This window comes from Danio aesculapii, chromosome 5 (genome assembly GCF_903798145.1).
Source record: "Danio aesculapii chromosome 5, fDanAes4.1, whole genome shotgun sequence".
NCBI classification, from domain to species: Eukaryota; Metazoa; Chordata; class Actinopteri; order Cypriniformes; family Danionidae; genus Danio; species Danio aesculapii.
In genome coordinates, this window is record NC_079439.1 from 58,413,418 (window position 1) to 58,432,742 (window position 19,325).

The 19,325-nt window shown below is 37.0% G+C and overlaps 1 protein-coding gene across 3 annotated transcripts in view; it reads right to left on the bottom strand.

The window, feature by feature from the left end:
• Positions 1-18,915, bottom strand: part of clip2 (CAP-GLY domain containing linker protein 2) — a 67,321-nt gene extending 48,406 nt beyond the window's left edge. For all 3 annotated transcript variants that reach the window (XM_056458543.1, XM_056458541.1, XM_056458540.1), the window contains exons 1-3: positions 18,763-18,915; positions 17,935-18,152; positions 491-1,005 (exon numbers count right to left, since the gene is read on the bottom strand). In XM_056458543.1, the coding sequence (XP_056314518.1) occupies positions 491-1,005; positions 17,935-18,049 (630 nt within the window). In that variant the 5' untranslated portion in view covers positions 18,050-18,152; positions 18,763-18,915. The remainder of the gene's footprint in view (positions 1-490; positions 1,006-17,934; positions 18,153-18,762) is intronic.
• Positions 18,916-19,325: the final 410 nt, after the last annotated feature.

Consider the following 19,325-nt stretch of genomic DNA (forward strand, 5'->3'; position numbering starts at 1 on the left):
ACAATATCAAAAGCAACAGGCCATCTCTGCAGTCAGATACCATTTCATTTACCATCTTTGAATACTGGACTAACTGGATGCGTGTACGCAGTAAGGACTGGTGGGAGATTTCTCAACATAGTCATCATTTCCCAACGGCACTAAAAATGTGCTTGAAGCCATTGTCATTTGTTTGTCGCCAAACGCCTGACAACTGCAGTGTGTGCGTCATGTCGCAAAACGTAGTGAAAAGTACTACAAAACGGTAATAGTTTGGTTGCGGTGTTTTCAAGTCTGTGCTGCACTTCAGTAATGCTACTAAAATAGAAATACTCTACATGTCTTAATTTGATTTCTGTTTAGTTTGATTATGACTTAAGTCGGATTAAGGTCATCAAAAATCACTGTTTACATGGTAGACTCTTAATCAGAGTATTGTCTTAATTATGTTAAAATTGGAGTATTGGTGTCCATGTCAACATATTGACTGTGGGAAAATGTTAACACTCACCAGCACACGATCTCCAACTTTTAGGTCCTTCTCTCCACCTTTCTTCACAGATCCACTGTCAGACATGTTGGATCCGGACTCGTTGCCGGTTTTGACGGAGCTGTTGAGCATGCCTTCTCTGAGCGGCATGACCACGCGCTGGCCAGAAGCTCCTGCTCCACCTTGAAGCTGCGCGTTTTGCTGCTCATCGCTCCCGTCTCCGATGGGTTGGCGCGTGAGCTTAGAAGGCCTCGTGAAAATCCCCTGCAAAGCCTGGCACTCGAAGTAGCGCACGCCATTGACAGAGCCATCGTTTTTCCCAACCAGATCATTTAGCACCACTCCTGCCCACTGTCCCGGGGAAAATTGGGTCTCTCCGAGGTAGGCTATGACACCCGGCTTGACTCCGTTCACCCAGACACGTTCACCGACTACAAAGTCACCGGCCACCTCGTCACCAACCTCAGAGGCTTTGGAGCTGGACTTGTCTGAGGCATTACTGCTTGGGGTGGGAGTCGTCTGCTTGTAGGGGCAACCTGTGGATAGATTTAGCAAAGCTTTATCAATATAATCCATGCCAGGTTGCCAAAGAAACGCCTCTGACTTTGCTAAAGCAAATAACGATAGTTTATCCTACAACAGACTTACAGTGGAGGTCTATGGAGCAAGACATTCTGGAGGGTTCTGTGAAGCCTCAACTTTTTGAAGTATTTCTTTTCATTCTGCCACGCAAAACGTGTGTAATTAGAATCGGTCCTTACAGAGGTTGAACTAGCGCTGTAGGTGGATGAACTTCTAATTATGCAATATCAAAGTAATTACTATGGGTGGAGTTTGCTCCACATAAACAGTACATTGCAGATTGTTATATTATGCTGCCTTTTTTGTGTATACTAGGGCTGCACAATATATAATTTCCGCAATGTCATAGCATGCTTCCAGTCAAATCCAGTCATGATTATAGTTGATCAGGTAGTTTATCATTGCAATGTTTATCCATAATGTAGTGAAATATTATCATTGAAATGTTTTTAAAATAGTTATTGTTATTATTATTATTATTAATATTATTATTATTATTATTATTATTATTATTATTAAGCATTTCAAGAAAGCATAAAAGCACAAGAAATTAGGGCTGGGCGATTAAGCAAAAAGTAATAAAAATCGACAATCGGAACCTATAATCGATCAAATTTTTCCAGGTCGATTTTTTTGATTACTTTGCCTACCGTGTGTGGAGTCACGTGACCCCCCTCAGTTAAGGCTGATGTATACTTCTGCATTGAGCGCACACGTATGGTCCTGTGCAGCCTTCATGTGGCCGCATACCCCCGTACCTCTCAAAAAAATTAACTACACATCACGACAACATGTAGCGCAAGCTCTGTGATTGCGGTGATGAGCGTGGATGGCATTGACAGACACAAACCCATTGAAGCATGTGTTTACAGTGTCGAGTCCCGTGGAGGAGCTCCGTATGGAAACTTTTGTTTTGTGTTTACCCAATGATTAAAGATGTTGCAAATCTGCCAGTTCCCACCTTTAAATTAGCTAGATTTAGCATCCTGTACATTAAAGAAGCATTCAGAAAAAAAAAACGTAAAGAAACTCAACAAAGAGGCAAAAAATTAATAAATAAAATAATCATTCATTAACTGTAATCAAGTTAAAACATTCAAATAATCGAGATTTTGATTATAGGCCGAATTGCCCAGTCCTACAAGAAATTATAACATTTGAAGCTTTAGATTATAAGGATTACTTATATTTAATTATTAATATGATGAAGACTATACAGTGATATTTAACAATTAATTATAAAAGTTCTGTACCTGAATACTATATGAAAAAAATCATGAAAAACTATTTCATTTCAGTCTTTACTCCTATGTAATAATCCATGCTTGTAATTTGGCCATTATGTATTATGCAAAATAATCCTAATAGTAATCAACTAAAATATGAACCCTTTCAAAAAAGACAAAACAAAAAAAGCTATTCAAGACATCTGGTGAAACTGTATTTACTGATTTAAAACAAAATATCGCAATATTAATTTTTCCCAATATCGTGCAGCCCTAGTGTGTACCGTACTACTGTACCTCCAGATTACTGAATGTATAATTGACCAAATCTTGCAACTAAAAAGATACAAATATTTAATAACAACTTGAATAACACTCACAACGCATTTACTTCAGTAGACGTTTCTAAAGGAAAAGGAATACAGCAGTCATTTGAAGTGGTTCAAAACATTTAATAAAAGTTGTACTAAAACGGTAAAACAGTCCATGCCGATTCTTAAAAAGGATTCAGTCAATTTTTTTGGTTTGTAATCTACATTGTAATTTATGTGTAAAATATTTAGGGCAGGCCTATTTATTTTATTCTTTTTACTTGGCTTATTCTGCTTTTCTATGCTGTTGGAAATGCTGCGGTTGTGTGAAGATGTTCAGTTGTTAATATGTTCTATGTGCTGCCATTTGCATGTTAAAATAAATCAGTATTTTAAATGCAATATTTAATGTGTCAGACACAAAACAGACAATTTTTTTTTTTTATTAAAGAGCACATAGGTTACCCCTTTTTCATATTTAATATAAGTCTTTTGTGTCTGCAGAATGTGTCTGTAAAGTTCCAACTCAAAACACCCATCAGATTATTTATTATAGCTGTTTGAAGTGTCTATATTATAGCTGGAAACAAAGGTTTTGCTGTTTTTTGTACTGGCCCTTTAAGGCTAGTCCTCCCCGCCCACCATTCCCACATGCCTGTCAGCAATCGCCGCCCTCGGCTGCCTCAGGAAGCAGATCTCATGTAACGTGTGTGAGAAATACTACAGTAAGAACTTTAACAATCAGTATTTGATGCATTTTTTTTGTGGATTTGCAACAATGAGTCACAATGTCATTACAAAGTTCACGCACACACACAGCAAGGACACAAACACATAGCGCAGACACATACACACACACACACACACATAGCTCAGATACGCAGACACACAGAGAGAGAGAGAGAGAGAGAGAGAGAGAGAGAGAGAGAGAGAGGAGAGAGAGGAGAGAGAGAGAGAGAGAGAGAGAGAGAGAGAGAGAGAGAGAGAGAGAGAGAGAGACAGCGCGTTAGGCTTTGCACTCGTTTTGCATGCATATGTGACATGATACTGGTAATCTCCACTGCTGTATGGATATCTGTTATGTTAATGTACAAAATAAACCTGATTTAACGTCCACAAACCGCGATTGAAGCGTCTTCCTTTATAATTCTTCTGACACGCGGCTGTGCTGATTAAGTGCATCTGAAGTAAATCGCTGTAATTCATTACACACATGCTCTGTTTTAAAACATGTTAAACTTGTGAAACTCACTCTTGATCACGTTTGATGATGATTGATGATCCTAGCGAACTGAACAGACCTTTTATTCCCGGCTGCTTTGCGCTCGTCCTCTCTTGATGATATGATAACACACATCACTACCGGGACATGTTAATACGCTCAGCTGTCAATCAATATTGGTGGGCGGGGGGACCTCTCTCCTACTTAAAGTTGCGGTCGATCTGAAAACCGCTCCAATTGGTCCAACGTTTTTACGCTGTTAAATTTGAAAAAAAAAAGGACTGGGTGTGTTTATTTCACCCCAATATGACAGTTTATACACTATACTTACACACATTTCTGTCCAAACAGCTTGAAAAGTTGATTTTTCACCATAGGTGCCCTTTAAATAATAAGTTAATATTAATCTGACCATTTAATGGTTATTATTCAGTTAACCAGTGGTGGTTGTCAGTTGGGAAAATTAAACGAAATGAGTGTCCTTACACTGTAAAAAATAAAAATAAAAAGTTGGCAACTTAAATTTTTAAGGCAACAAACTTACAGGATATTTTTGAGTGTGCTCAACTTAAATTGAGTCAAGAGCAGTAATTGGATTGAAAGATGAGTCAACTCAAAAATGTCCTGAAGTTTGTGGTCTTATAATGTTAAGTTTTTTACAGTGTACTAGAGATAGGATGAGCTGGCACATCATGATGGAGCCAAGTACGATGCGATCCTGGATTATCATTTATGTTGATCCTGGAACATCCTTTTTGTTCGAAAATGAAATCCATACCTATTCCCTACTCCTAAACCCCAAATAACTGTAAATTATTCCCAAAATCAGAGGAGAATAACAGTGGGACAACAATCATAAGTGCATAAACCTAACCGTAGACCTAAACTTAACATAAACAGTAAACACATCCCATAATTCTGATTGGCTGATTGCAATGTTGTTCCAGGATCAACATGGATGTTTATCCAGAAACATGTCCCACATCGGGTTATTGACTGGAAAAAGAAACCAAGTCTATGATGAATACGTATGAGTTCAATGAGGGACACAGGAAAACATCCATATTTAGAATGTACAGTATCTTACAGCGCATGTTGTCAACACTTGTTACACAGCTCATTTAACGAACGACATCAGAACACTTTCATCATTTCACGCATGTCTGGATGTCACTGCAGACTTCATGCAAGACTGAGCAGCACTCTAATTTATGAACAAATCTGGGTCAGTGGGATTCGCGGGGAAATAGTTTATGAACCTGGATGCCATCCAGATGTGTCTTTTTTGACACACGCCACTTTCCCGATACCGTTTGAAGGATTCAGTGATGATGGTCTGTGAGCCAGGGTCTTTTCATAATTGTGTGTGGGGGGTTACTACTAGTGGGGGAGGGGGATAATGACTGCTTTTGTCTCCCAATTGCTCCAACATGTTCTCTGAGTGATAAACAGTGGTTTAAGAAAATTCCGGGCTTGTTATCAATCAAAAAACATCCTGATTGAATTTGCTGTTGTTTAGAGCAACAACAGTAAGTCGCTTTGCCTCATAAGAGCTGACAAACTGTCTACGTCGAGAATTTTGGATGCCACTCAAACATTATTGAGGTCAGAAGTTTACACATAGGGACAGATATGCAAACGTCACCTGTGGTGGAAGTATATAAACAAATTCACATTTTGGAGGACAAAAATCATATAACACAAAGATGAATATCAATGGGAGCATAATAGTACTTTATTAATGCAAGAAAGCAAACTGGATTGGTTCTAGTAGGCAAAGTAAGTGCCTTCCATTCCATGTATTTGAGGTGCATTGATAATTTTTTTTATTTGTTTTATTTTTCTTGCTGCGTAGTATGGGGACCAGATCTCACTTTACACAATTGCTGTTTATTAGTATTTGCAAAGCGCATATCAATGGCTTATTCTGCATCACTATATTAAAGACCCCCAAATATAGCTCATATTTACACCTAACTGCAACGACAAATACCTTACTAACTATTAATTAAAAGTAAATTAGGGTCAAAATTTGTAGTTACTATTGAATATGCTGTGTGAGCATAAACAAGATCTCTGAATGTAATACGCTCAAAGGATTTCACAGTTAGATTAGCAAAGCCTACAGCGAACAAAGTTTGGGGAGTACAAAATAAAATACATCCGGGTTAGTGAGATCACAAGGACTTCCGATTACACACATTTACCACGCTCATATACCTCGCACAGTGAAGGGGCGTGGCCAGAGGCGCTGTAATTTTACAGCAGACAAAGCTAAAATGCTGTCCAAACGCTGCTGTTTCCACAGACCTCATCCTGTTTCTGTATTTGGGCTTCCAAAGGACATGACACAAACAGAAGTTTTTACAATTCAATTTTAATTAAGTTCCAGAGAATTATTTTTAAAAGATATAGCTAGCATTTGACAAAGGACAGCTTCCTGAATCTTTTTCAGTTCAGTGCTGGATTCGGCTAAAACTTTTTAAAGGTGCAGCTCCAACAAGCAGAAGCTGTGGATTGTGAGCCACAAACTAAGTATTTTTAATTAGTTAAAATGATCTCTGACACGAACAGTGTCTAGTGTTAACGGTTTGTTGAGGCAAGGATGTAAACAATGGGAAATGTTGTTTGGCACCACTATCAATTTAGCTACAAATTCATATTTATCTGTCAAACAGCTGTTAACACCCACAATCTTCACCAGTGCTACAGCGTCTCTCTACGCGGCTGCTTTCCCTGCATTCTACATCTCAGATAATGAACTCACAAAAGATATGTGAATGTTTCATATTACTTACACATGCTTATTCCGAATACATGTGAAAGACAAGTAACACATTGAGTTAAAAAAATAAAGGATAACTTTATTTTTCGTGTTGCAGCAGAAAAATCAAAGCTTCCACATCTTGCGCTTTATTCTCCTGTCATCAGCGTCACTGTATATTACAGAAAAATAACTTAATTCAAGCATTAGAGAAAATAAACATTGGATATATGCGTCTACAGACTGTTCACACACACACACACACACACACACACACACACACACACACACACACACACACACACACACACACACAAAATGGTGATTCTCTCAAAGGAGCCACACCATATTTTCACTCGTTACAGACAGTTGTCAGATATTATTTTAGAGAGCAGGCATGAGGTTTATACTTTTCATTTTCTGTCTGATTAAGGCTCAAACAGATACTGCTAACAGCTACCTTGATTGACACTATTTACACAGCAGAATCAAAGCATGCTTGTGGAGGCATGATGCTTTACTGGTGACATAGAGTTGATCAGCAAATCACAGCTCATTATGTTAGCTGACCAATCAGAGCCTCTTGATGAGCCTCTGTATGAAACTATGAAACTCATTTGCTATTGCTTATTGAGCAAGGTCATTCACAACACACAAAAAAGATTAATGAATGAGGAGGCATGTGGGCATAATACACAATTTAAATCAAGTAGTTTAACCTGTCAAAGTCAAATTTATGCATATAAAACACATTTTCCCCTACAACAAAATTGTGGCTAGTGAAAATTACAAGTGGCTAGTAATGTTGGAAAACTACTAGCCACAATGGCTGGTGATCAAAAAAGTTGTCAAGCCCTGATCATGCCTTATATAGATATCCTAGATCTTGCATGTTCGATCATGCATGTTCCACTAGACACAAGTAGCTTTGAGTTTTTTTTTAAGAAGTTTCATTATGAATAAACTGTAAAACAATAAAATCTATTAAAATAACTACTTCTATGTCTAAAATAATTTTTACTTTTGTCAAAAATTAAATACGATACTGACTAATGTCTATTGCTTTGTAAAATTAGAGAATTGTTTTTTTTCTTGATTTAGATTAACACATTTTTTTTAAGTAGACCATCATATGCAAAAAAAAAAAAAAAAAAAAAAACACATAAAATAAAATGCAGTTTGTTGCATGCACTGGTGCACTGTTTTACTAGTTGATGACCCTTCTAATGTAAAAATGTCCATCATACATTATGACAGCAGTGAAGCACACTCAGCGCAGTGCAGTGAAACATAAGAGGGAAAAAGTGTGTCTGTGTGTGCATGTGCCAGGACTGAAGAGAAGTACTGCACGAGCGCTACGCCATGAAGAGAAAACTAGGCCCATTCAGGAAGTCCCGGCCCATTGCGGGACGTGAGCGGAGGCTCTGGTGCATTGCTTGCCCAAGTGGCAGCGTTGCTACGGTAACAGTAGATCAGCGAGAGAGGAAGACAGAAAAAAAAGAAAAAGGAGAGATGCAGGAAGAAGGGAAGAACACAAGCCTCACTTCACTATTGTGCCTGCACTCCTCCTCCCACCATCTCAATCCCACCATTCAGTAGCACAAGCTAACACAATGATCCCAGCTCAGCCTTTAACCGCCCTCTGCACACACACAATCTTCTATCTCAGAAGCCCACTGTGGAGTCTTCAGTCTTGATAACTCTTCCACCTCAAGGCCCAAACACTCCTTGTTTCAGATGAAAATGGAAGAGGATCACCTGATAGCTAAAACCACGTTGAACAGAGCAACATTAAAAGCAATTAAAAGCCTTACCTGTTGGATTGACCAATGGCAGACATGGGGAGTTCTCATAAAACTTGTTTTAAAAATATATTATTATAGTGTAATGGTGTATTAATTATTCAACCCAGGCTCATTCTGAAAATGTACCCCTATATACATTTCTGAGGAGAGCAAAATACATCCCAGGAGCTATGTTTTTTTTTTTTTTTTTTTACAGTTTTTGTTTTCGCGAATCCACCAGAGTGTCGCTGTGTGCACTTTTTGAGATCTCAAATTTCTCTTGCAAGTGCCATTTGCTCCTGTTCTTCTTGCGTAAATCCATTAGAGGCCGCTGTCAACTAACTGACTTACTGACTGCCTAAACAACCAATTTATTCGCTTATGCAACAAGCCAGAATGAAAACAAAGGAATCGCCATGGTTAAAATACACAGCCGAGAGATTACAGTGGAATTATATATACATTTAATAATGAGCCATGGTCGACCCAGGCTCAAACAAACCTTGTCGTTGTCTTGATGAACAGCCACAAAGCCAAAAAGAGGAGAAGATTTTACCCTGTGCCTCGTAGCTTTTTACGAGCCAGTATGAAGCACGAGCGGTTTCGCTTTCTTGCTTGCGTTCGCCGCGCGTCTATATTTGAAATAACAAACTTCTTGAGCTGATGATAATAACGTGCGCTTGATTATTGACGTGCTTTTGAAACCCGATCCTGTCAGAAAACTGACAAACGCGAGAGTGACGCGTGAAAAAAACAAAGGAGAAGCCAGAAAAAAGGAGCACATTATTTTTTAGCAAACATGAACAAAATGCCATGTATAACTACCTTATTATCTTCACCTTTTGGACTAATATGAACTGAGAATGATGGAATTGCTCTCTAACAGAGGCTACATGTGATGCTGAAGATTACAGACACAGATGAGAGGTCTGCTCTGACTGTGGGCTTTACTTCCTGTTGTTTTTAAACTTAAATAAGGACTAAATGTCTGTTGTGTGTAGTTCTTCTGTAGTTGCTAACATATCGGAGACTGTAAGTGTCTGTATGTTTTCATATATGTTGCATTTATTTATTTATGTTATATAATTGCAGACATTACAGTAGGCTATTTTGCACTGTCATTGATCTGCAGTTATAATCAACTCATGTTCATAGGAAGGTTAGTAATGAACATTTATGCACAAGTATTTATGTGTATAAAGTATATGTTTTGTGAAAAGTGCTTCTCATATGATATGCAAGCGACCTATACAGCTTTACTGTAGACATTTCATCGAGCGAGAATGACGTAGACTGAAACTTTTTTGTCATACACCACGCCCACCAAAAGGGTACCCTTGGTAGTGGAAACGCAAGACAGATTAAGGTGACCCGTACCGACCCGAATTGTACCGTACGAGTCTGGCTACATAATTCACAATCTCCAGAAATGTATATAGGGCTACGTTTTCAGAATGAACCTATGTTGAAATTATTACACTATTATTGGTCTCATTTTGCACACATTGTATGAGTCTTGTATAGATATTTTGATAACTGTATGTTCTCGTAACAAACTACCCATTAAGTTTTCCAACTGAGCCAAATTTTGCGATAAAGGTTGCAATAAAGGTTGTTACACACCATGCTGACTACAAGCAACAGCAACCTAGCATATGCATTCTGCACCGACATTTATTCCTTCATTCTTTAGTCTCTATTTCAGAGGTCACCACAGCGGAATGAACCACCAACTATTCCAGTATACGTTTTTCACTCAGCAGATGCCCTTCCAGCCACAACCAAGTATTAGGAAACATCCATACACATTCATTCACACACATTATTAAGTTTATTAAATTCACTTATACCACATTTGGACTGTGGGGGCAACCAGAGCACCCGGGGGAAACCCACGCCAACACATGAAGAACATGCAAATTCCACACAGAAATGCCAACTGACCCAGCCAGGAGTTGATCCAAGTCTTGCTATGATGCGACAGTGCTAACCACTGAGCCACCGTGCCACCCCTCTGCACTGACATGTCAGGAAATAATAACCATTTTCAACAGGTTTCAATATTCACACTTCTGAGCCCTTACATCATGACCACCTGCCTAATAAGCTAGGAAATCTTTAGCCCATGCAATGTGATGCATGTATTCACCGAGGTGGAAATGGGTCTCCTGGCATCATAATATCTATAGCATGTCCTACAGTTCCTGTACATTGCAGAGTAAGGGTAATGTAGCGCAAAGCTCCTTTTCCTTTAGTCTACTACAAACGTTCATTAGGGTTCATGTCAGGTGAATTTGGAGTGCAAAACATTAACTGAAATTCATCTGAATGTTCCTTGAACAAATCCTTGATTATTTTGGCAGTCTGGGATAGCACAATATTCTGTTGGTAATGAACATCACTGAAAGCGAACACAGCTGCCAAGTATGGGTACACTTAGTCCCAACCAGGGGCGGAGCTGGACATTATAAACATCTGGGGCTTAGCTCAAATGTGGTTGGTCACTAACAAACAACAATTGTGGTGCGGTGATGAATTGAGTGTCACCGCTGAGTGATTGACAGAAGGCATGGCTATATAGGACCACGATGTGTGATGTAAACTCAATTTTGGAGAGGAGAGAGAGAGAGAGAGAGAGAGAGAGAGAGAGAGAGAGAGAGAGTAAGAGCTTAGTGCCAAGGTGCTGTCTCCATTAAAACCTCTTAAATAATTTTTTTTTAAAAGGATAGAGAAGTTAATATTGTTTAATTGATCCTGCAGGAAAGCATTTGCTTAATCACCAGTCTGCCAGTGAGAGTGGTTGAGCTCAAGCACATCAAATGTGAAGCGTATTGAAGGAGGTGGAGCATGTAAGATACTAGAGAGCATTTGATTGGTCACGATTTGATGAGAAACTGAAGTATAAGATGACGTAAATAAAACCGTTGATCCATTTAGGCGGACAAACTAACAAGCCTTATATCCTTTTATCAGTTTTATGTTTCTAAACGTGAATTTTGTCACTGTTTTTGAGCACACTAGCTCATAGATATCATAAAAACTAACAATAATGATACTAACATCTAAAAAAACTTTTAAAATTGTAATTTCATTGGACTTTTAATGAGTCATAATATTGTAATGAAGAATAATGTAATAACTGAGTATTGCTCTCACATTGTGACAAAGGATTATTATAAATTCTAAAAGTGTGCACCCCATTTCACACATTCACGCAAATTCTGAAATATTCCTCTGATCCTGGGTCAAAATCTGTAGTCTTTGATTGCAAGTTTGTTCACAGACAGCCAGTCGACCATATACACATTTACTGTGCATTTCAATTAGCCAGGCCCAGGCATTTTCAGTAAACTGTCATTTCGTTCTATATTCACTGCATTTAAGATCTGCCTAGCTCTAAATCAAAAATCTAAACATGACTGAGAACATATTTAAAGTGGATCACACACCGGACAAAAACCACTGTACCAAATTGCACTGGGCCATATCACATCTTTAAAATATGAACATTTATTCTAACACAGTATTGTCCAGGGATGTACATGAAGTGTTAAACTGCTTCCCCCCACTCCGCTTAAATTTAAATGTCTTTTCATCTTGTTTTACAGTTGAACGTCTAAAGTTAATGCTTATGTCTATATAACTAACTATATTCCGATCATAAAATAAGTTCTACACTATCACGGTGGTGTTAAAGGAACCTCATGGGCTGAAAATATGCACACGTATATTTACATTAAGCATGTTCCATGCATATAGTCAATTTATGACCACTACGATCAAATATCATATACGATGAGATTCTGCCAGTCATTAGTTATGAAGGCTCAGTCCTGCAGTGTGGCATCTCCAACTACAATTAAATTTTTCATCTATGATAAAAATTTAAATGCAACTTGAAAAATTGTCATGCCAGCCAATCAGAATGGAATGTGTCCATTTTAAGTCTATATTATTATCCGTTATACACTATGTAAATGATCCAACAGCAGTCTGACTAAAGCTAAACTGAAAAAAAAAAACAATAATATATATTAGAGAAAACAAAATATCTTGGAACAAAAACACTTGACGTGCCTTTTTGTGTTTGAAGCAACGTGCTACTCATTTCCTGTTCCAGGGCTTCATATGTAAGAAATCTTCTGGGAAACATTAGTTTTAGGACTGTACAAAGCCACAGTCTGGGTGACATGCCATTTTACATGGGCACAGATTGAAAACAAAACATACTAAACCATTCAAATGATGCTTGAGATACAGTTGCTGTTTTTTTACCATGACCAAAAGTTGCTATAATTTGTTTTTAATTATATAGTATACTGTTCGATTGATATATGTTCAGGAATACTATTTTTGCAATAACTTCTCAAATGAAGAAAAATGCTGCCACTTGGTTTTGTTTGCCATGACAAAGTAGACCATTATGATTTCTGCAATCTGAAAAATACTTAATTAAACAGCTTAATTCTGAAAAATTGAACGACTAAACCAAAAGCACTACTACACGACTAATTAAATTGTGATGAAAACTTTTGGCAGTGATTATAAAATAAATCTAAAACAGAAGAGTGTCAATGAATGGTGGTGTTTCAAGTGCTACATACTACTTCTACTACTACATAATACTGAAGCATGCATTTGACTCACGGTGCTGTTTGCCATCTGCTGCCTCACAGTTTGAGGAAAAAAAACTATCATCATATCAAGAAACTTGAATGTCTTCATGACAACACAACAAATAAAAATATGGCTAAAGCAAAAGAAACTGAAATAGCAATATAAATATAGAATCTATTTAAAATATAGAGTATACATTTTAAAAGCAATAATAATAATTGTTACAGTGAAAACGGTAAGGAATAATCTCATATTTGTTAACAGGAATAAAAATAAAATGAGAAAAACTAAATTAGTTTCTTAAATGTTCCTAAAAATGTTTTAATGCAATTGCTAAATATTAAAATATGTACGTTTAACTTCCAATTTGGTCCAGGAATCCAGAAGAATTAAAACAGTAATAAATATTTTAAATGAAACAAAATGAATAACTGATATAAAATCTGTGATAACAAAAGATATACTGTAGAGATAAGTTATATTGCAGTCATTAAGTATTGATTGGCTATTTGATGTTAATAGCAGGTGGGTGGGACATCTCAAAATTAAAATGATCAGACAAAAATCTTTGTAGTACAGCATAGGTCTTAATATTTAATAAATGTTAATATTTAGCACTTTTTCAGGAAGAGGGAAAAAAAACTGCATTTTGACTTAACTTTGTTTGTGAAGTGAAGAATGTTTGGCAAATAAGAGTACAGACTGAAATCTCAGCTTAATTTGATTAATCAGCTTAAATCTGCTTCATGTAAATAAATAAACAAACCATTACACTGCTATTATTAGTGTAGGGAAAAAAATACTTAAAGTATTCATTTTCCTTCAGCGTCGCCACAGTGGAATGAACCGCCAACTTATCCAGCATATGTTTTACAGTGAATGCCCTTCCAGGTGCAACCCAGTACTGGGAAACACCCATACACACTCATTCACACACATGCACTACAGCCAATTTAGTTTATTTAATTCACTTGTATGGCATGTCTTTGGACTGTGGGGGAAACCGGAGTACCCGAAGGAATCCAAAGCCAACACAGGGAGAACATGCAAACTCCACACAGAAATGCTAACTGACCCAGCCGAGACTCGAATCAGCAACCTTCTTGCTGTGAGGCGACAATGCTAACCACTAAACCACTGATTCTCCAATACTTGACTACATAAATGTAAAAATTTGTACTATTTATAATTGATGATTTGACTATTAAACAATACATTTACAAACTCTAGATTTTCAGAAAAAATGTTCACCCATGTTTTTAATAATCTGCTCTGCATCTGTGATACGGGACATTTGTTTTGAGCAGCTGCTCCTCGTTCTTGATGTTACTCAGGATTTTTCCATTCAGCTGATCCACAACGGTGAAATATTATCCATCTGTTACCGTAATGGAAGTCAAGGTGAGTGATAATGAATCCAAGTTAAACACACGTGCACAACCACACACTGAGCTTATACAAAGCAGTCAATTAAGACAAATATTCTCTGAAAACTTTCTATTTAAAAAAAACAGGTCACATTTTGCCCTAACCACACACTCTTTTTATTCCAAATCATTATTAGTACATTTCTCATATAGATGGACAGTATTCAACTACAGGACACAACATGGTATTATTGTGGTGTGATTTTTTTTTTTTTTTAAAGGCCAGGCTACCACATTTCACCCACACAGTTAAGAATGTCATGAGCTGCTTTTATTAAACAAATCATACTAGAAGAAAAACTAAAAGGAAAAATCCCTTTTAAGATGGTAAAATAAAATTTTTTGGACCATGTGTGATGATTTCTTTAAGTGAAGAAATAGTACAACTAGTTTCACTGCACTTCCTGCATGCATTTAACGAACAAAGCATTCCACAGTCTAGTTGAACTACGACACCCTTCTGGGTGACACACAAACTAATGTAAATAACATGGTCTGGTCTCGTTTGCGGCTGGATGTGAGGTCAGCCACGTCACCGAAGGGATTAGCTCACTGTGATTTATGTAACCAGCGTCTGTGTCACCGGTGTCAGCGCTTGTCATCGGATTCGAAAGATAATTGACCACATTAATCACAATAAACCACAACTCGGGTCAAACCGTCAAGGGTTAAAGTGATATGCTACCATTGATCTTTACAAAGTTTTGCTAAAAAAAAAAGCTTGTGTGTAGTTAAAAGAATGATTATGTTACACTACCGTTTAAAAGTGTGGGGTCAGTAAGATTGTTTTGTGCTTACTATATTATTCAAAGATGTATTTATATTAGAAATATATATAATTAAATATAAATAGTATTACAATAAAAACGTATTTTATTAAAAAGTATATATTGAATATTTTACAATTTTATTCTCCTTCTTGCTGTATTTCAGTTTTCAGTGTTTTCCAGTGTCTGATTTACCTTCTTTTTATCATATTGTGGATAGGCATGGGCCGGTTAAAGATTTAGACGGTATGTTAACCTTCGATAAAAATATCACGGTATCATGGTATTGTGATTACTGCAGAATATATGAGAATATATAGAGTTTAGATGCAAAACCTCAATTATATATTTTCTTCTCCTGTGTGTAGGCTCAGTTATTTTACTTTTATAGTAACAAATACGTTCTTTTCATTGCTTTTAAAGTGAAATAATTGAACTTAGAACTTTAGGAGAACATTTCAGATGCTATTTAGAGGTTTTTGCATGTTAACTCTTCATATGTTCTTTTTAAATACCTGGTTAAAAAAAAAAAAAAGAAACTTTTTCCCCATTAATTAAAATATACACTTCAAATATTTTGCGACAGTAAAAACTCAGGCTAAATAATTAAAATAATACTTCTGCTGTCTTCGTTAGTTTCAAAGACAGTTTTATTTTATAACTTGAACAGGCATCGTTTGATTTCTTTCTTTTCTTTGAATATAAAGTAAGCCATTGCACTGTTCAGGTCCAGCATGCTTGTATGCTATTTATTTTTTAAATGGTTTCCTGAATCGTGGACTGAACAGTAGCTTTTGATGTGGAGGGTCCTTTAAAAAAATGTTTAATTACAAATACTTTGAAATGATATAACAGAAGATTTTAGCAGCTTTAAAACCTTGACTTTTCCAACCCACGGTAAACCTTAAAACTGGTCATCATCCCATGCTTAATTGTGGAAACATAATTTTTTTTTTCCAATAATATTAAAAGATGTACAAAAGGAAACATTTGTTTGAAATGTATATATTGTGAACAAATGGCCTAATTCTGATTTGTGATCAATTTCACACATTATGGCTAAATACAATTATTAATACCTTAAAAAATAGAGTTTTACTGTCCTCAAATGTTTGGACAGAAGTGCAGAGAGTAGTAAAAATGCATTGCAGCTTCTCTTGTTCAGTTTTAGCCAAAATGCCTCAAAAGAGCAAATTCACAGACTCAAAAACAAATAGTATGGCACAATTACATCTAGGCCTCTAACAAAAATCAATTTATCGACTTATCACACAACACATGGACATGAGCTCAATCATTTTTGGTGATGCAATATATATCGTCCATACATAAAAACCAATTCTAGCAACATTTTAGCTAACATTTCGATCTCTATTGGAGGTGTCAGTGTGGTTAAAAAAAGACTATAGTATTTGCTATAAATTACTTTAGTATATTTTCATTTGGCTGTCTGACAATTGAAAACAGATTTGGTAGCAGAAATCGCAGCCTCTGTTACTTTTTTACTTGCACTTTTTTGTTAACATTTATTATTATTTATTTAAGATATGCATTTTCACATTTTAATTCCAATGTCTAATTATTAAACTGTTAACAAGCCTTTAATTAAATCAAATATTCTTAAAAATAAAATGTTATGTGTTCTTTGGAAGAGTGTGCTTGCATTGTGATGATATTATATTGTCATTCTGGCTTTTTATAATGAGAGGCATAAAACGGTCTTAAAATGACGATAATATCATTTATCTCAACATATTTTGGTGCAATATATCATACAACAAACAATAGATATCGTGACAGGCCTAGTTACATCAGTACAGGGATGATTTTAGGGATGCCACATAAGGGATGCAATATACCATACAACAAACAATAGATATCGTGACATGCCTAGTTACATCAGTACAGGCATGATTTTAGGCATGCCACATAATTGCACTGTATCACGTCCAAAAAAGGCATAATATGACTAAAATATTATTAGCAACACCTGAATCTACAGCCATACAAATCAGAAGAAAATGACAGATCACTTGCTTTAATAATTTCATAAGTTAAGCTTGCTTATTATAGGCATGAACTAGGGCTGGGCAATATGGCAAAAATGCAATCTCAATAATTATTGATATTGGTAACGATATATATTTCAATAAAAGTTGTTAATGCTTCCAGATTTAAAAGAGTACCCCCAACAATGACACAAAGCACAAAAAAATCAGAGGGTCCACTAAATGGCATAATATTTTCGGTACGTCTCTAATATCAACACACTTTTAGATTCCCATTGTTGTACATTTCTGTTGTGTGATTCGCTTTTAGATCATATAGATTAAAAAAGTCCAGAGCTTATTATTGTTAGTCACAAATTTTATTGTGATTCGATATAATATCGTTTATCAGCCCAGCCCTAGCAGAAACTCTCAGTGTCATTTAATGCATTTTATCATGCTTAAATTCAGTGCTGTTATTAACAAATCATATTTAAAAAGCTTCAGTTAATTGAACTACTGCTAAAAACCAAATTCAAAAACTTTAAAAATCAAAAATAAATCACTTAAATTAAAATTAAGTTGTACAGACATTTTAAATGTGCAAACAAAACTGCTAAGTTACAAAAGAAAGCTGATTTTTAATATAAATACAACAATAAAGGAGAAAAAAAATGATGCAGAAGAAACATCTGCAGGTTCTGTCTGGGCCTAGTGATGGGTAATTTGATGAGATATATCACAGAGGGTCTAGAGGCACAGAAGAAGCTGACTTACTGTCTTTTTGAGCCGCAGGACTGGTTGATGGGCCAGCGGTTGTTCGTCCCACTGGACTGGCATGTTTGGGACCCCTGCCAGGGATCTTCAAGCCACTGGACTTTAGCATGTTCATTATGTCCACTGGTGAAACTTCAAGTTTCGCAGCTTATTAAGGGTTTAAACTGAGGCACTAAATATGAGGATGGCGGATATCCCTCTCCATTCTACCTGCGGGACTGAAGACAAGCATCATGAGCATTTAAAACACACAGCCCAAAAACACAAACCCCATTAACTGGATGCAGTTTTGCTAAATGAATGGCCTTGAATGGCCCATGCCAGTCCATAAACAGGAGCCACAGCACCAATAACGTGATGCTTCAGGGCAAAGGAGGACACAAAAAAGCACATTTTATCATCTGCAACAATGTTTCCATCACATAAATGCAACAAAGGCACTGTTTTCCCAAAGGAAACATCTCCTTCTGATAGATAATGCCGTGATATAGCAAGGTCATTCTAGCATATCAGTGAAATGATTCCGATTATATACACTGAGGTCGGCAGTTTCGATATGCTGTCATCACCGCTGGCTTTCAAACCGCGAATTACCTCTGTAAAATAACTCTACACGCGAATTTCACTTCAAAATGCAGACGAATTCAGCGTAAAACAGTAGCCTTTTTAGCTAAAAGCAGCGGAAGTTTAGCGTGTTGGCTCATTTGTTCGCCCTGGACTCCGGGCTCTATTGTTTTGGCTCTTCACTGCGGCGTGCTCGCGACCGTCTCTTCACGCCCCTGTCAAGCAACACAATCGCGAACTGATCTCGCAAACGCCACTATTTACCTTATGAAGTCCAAATGCGGTGTGGTATAAAGAAGTCTGTGCCGGCGAACTTCAGATAGTGTGTGTAGGGATGGCTCTGTCGGCTTCCCGGCATGAGATTTGTCAGCGTCTGCCACTCCCTTCACTCTCGCTCTCTTTCTCACTCCCTCTCTCTCTCTCTCTCTCTCCCACACGGATGCGAAAAATATGGATGCTGAGCTAAAGCTGACGGCGGGAGTGGGACAGGATGCGAGGCTCATAGGCAGAGGTACATATTTAGGAAAGCTCTTTTAGATAAATGCCCTGAATGTTTGCCAGTGGTGAGCAAATGGCTCTTGAATAGACGAGGGTCATTAAGCGGGAGGGGGAAAGCCTTCAGGCAGGGGGGGCCGTTTAAGCGATGCCCGATTTGTGAATCGTTCTTTTGAGTCGAATCTTTCTTTGGAATTGGCTGAACAAAAGCGATGTGAATCATTCATCAACGAATCGAACTGAATTCGTTCGAACAACTCGAGGGACTGTCTTTTTAAAGGCACAACATGGGTTTGTCCAAAAACCACTAGAACAATTTTTACAGGCCTAAT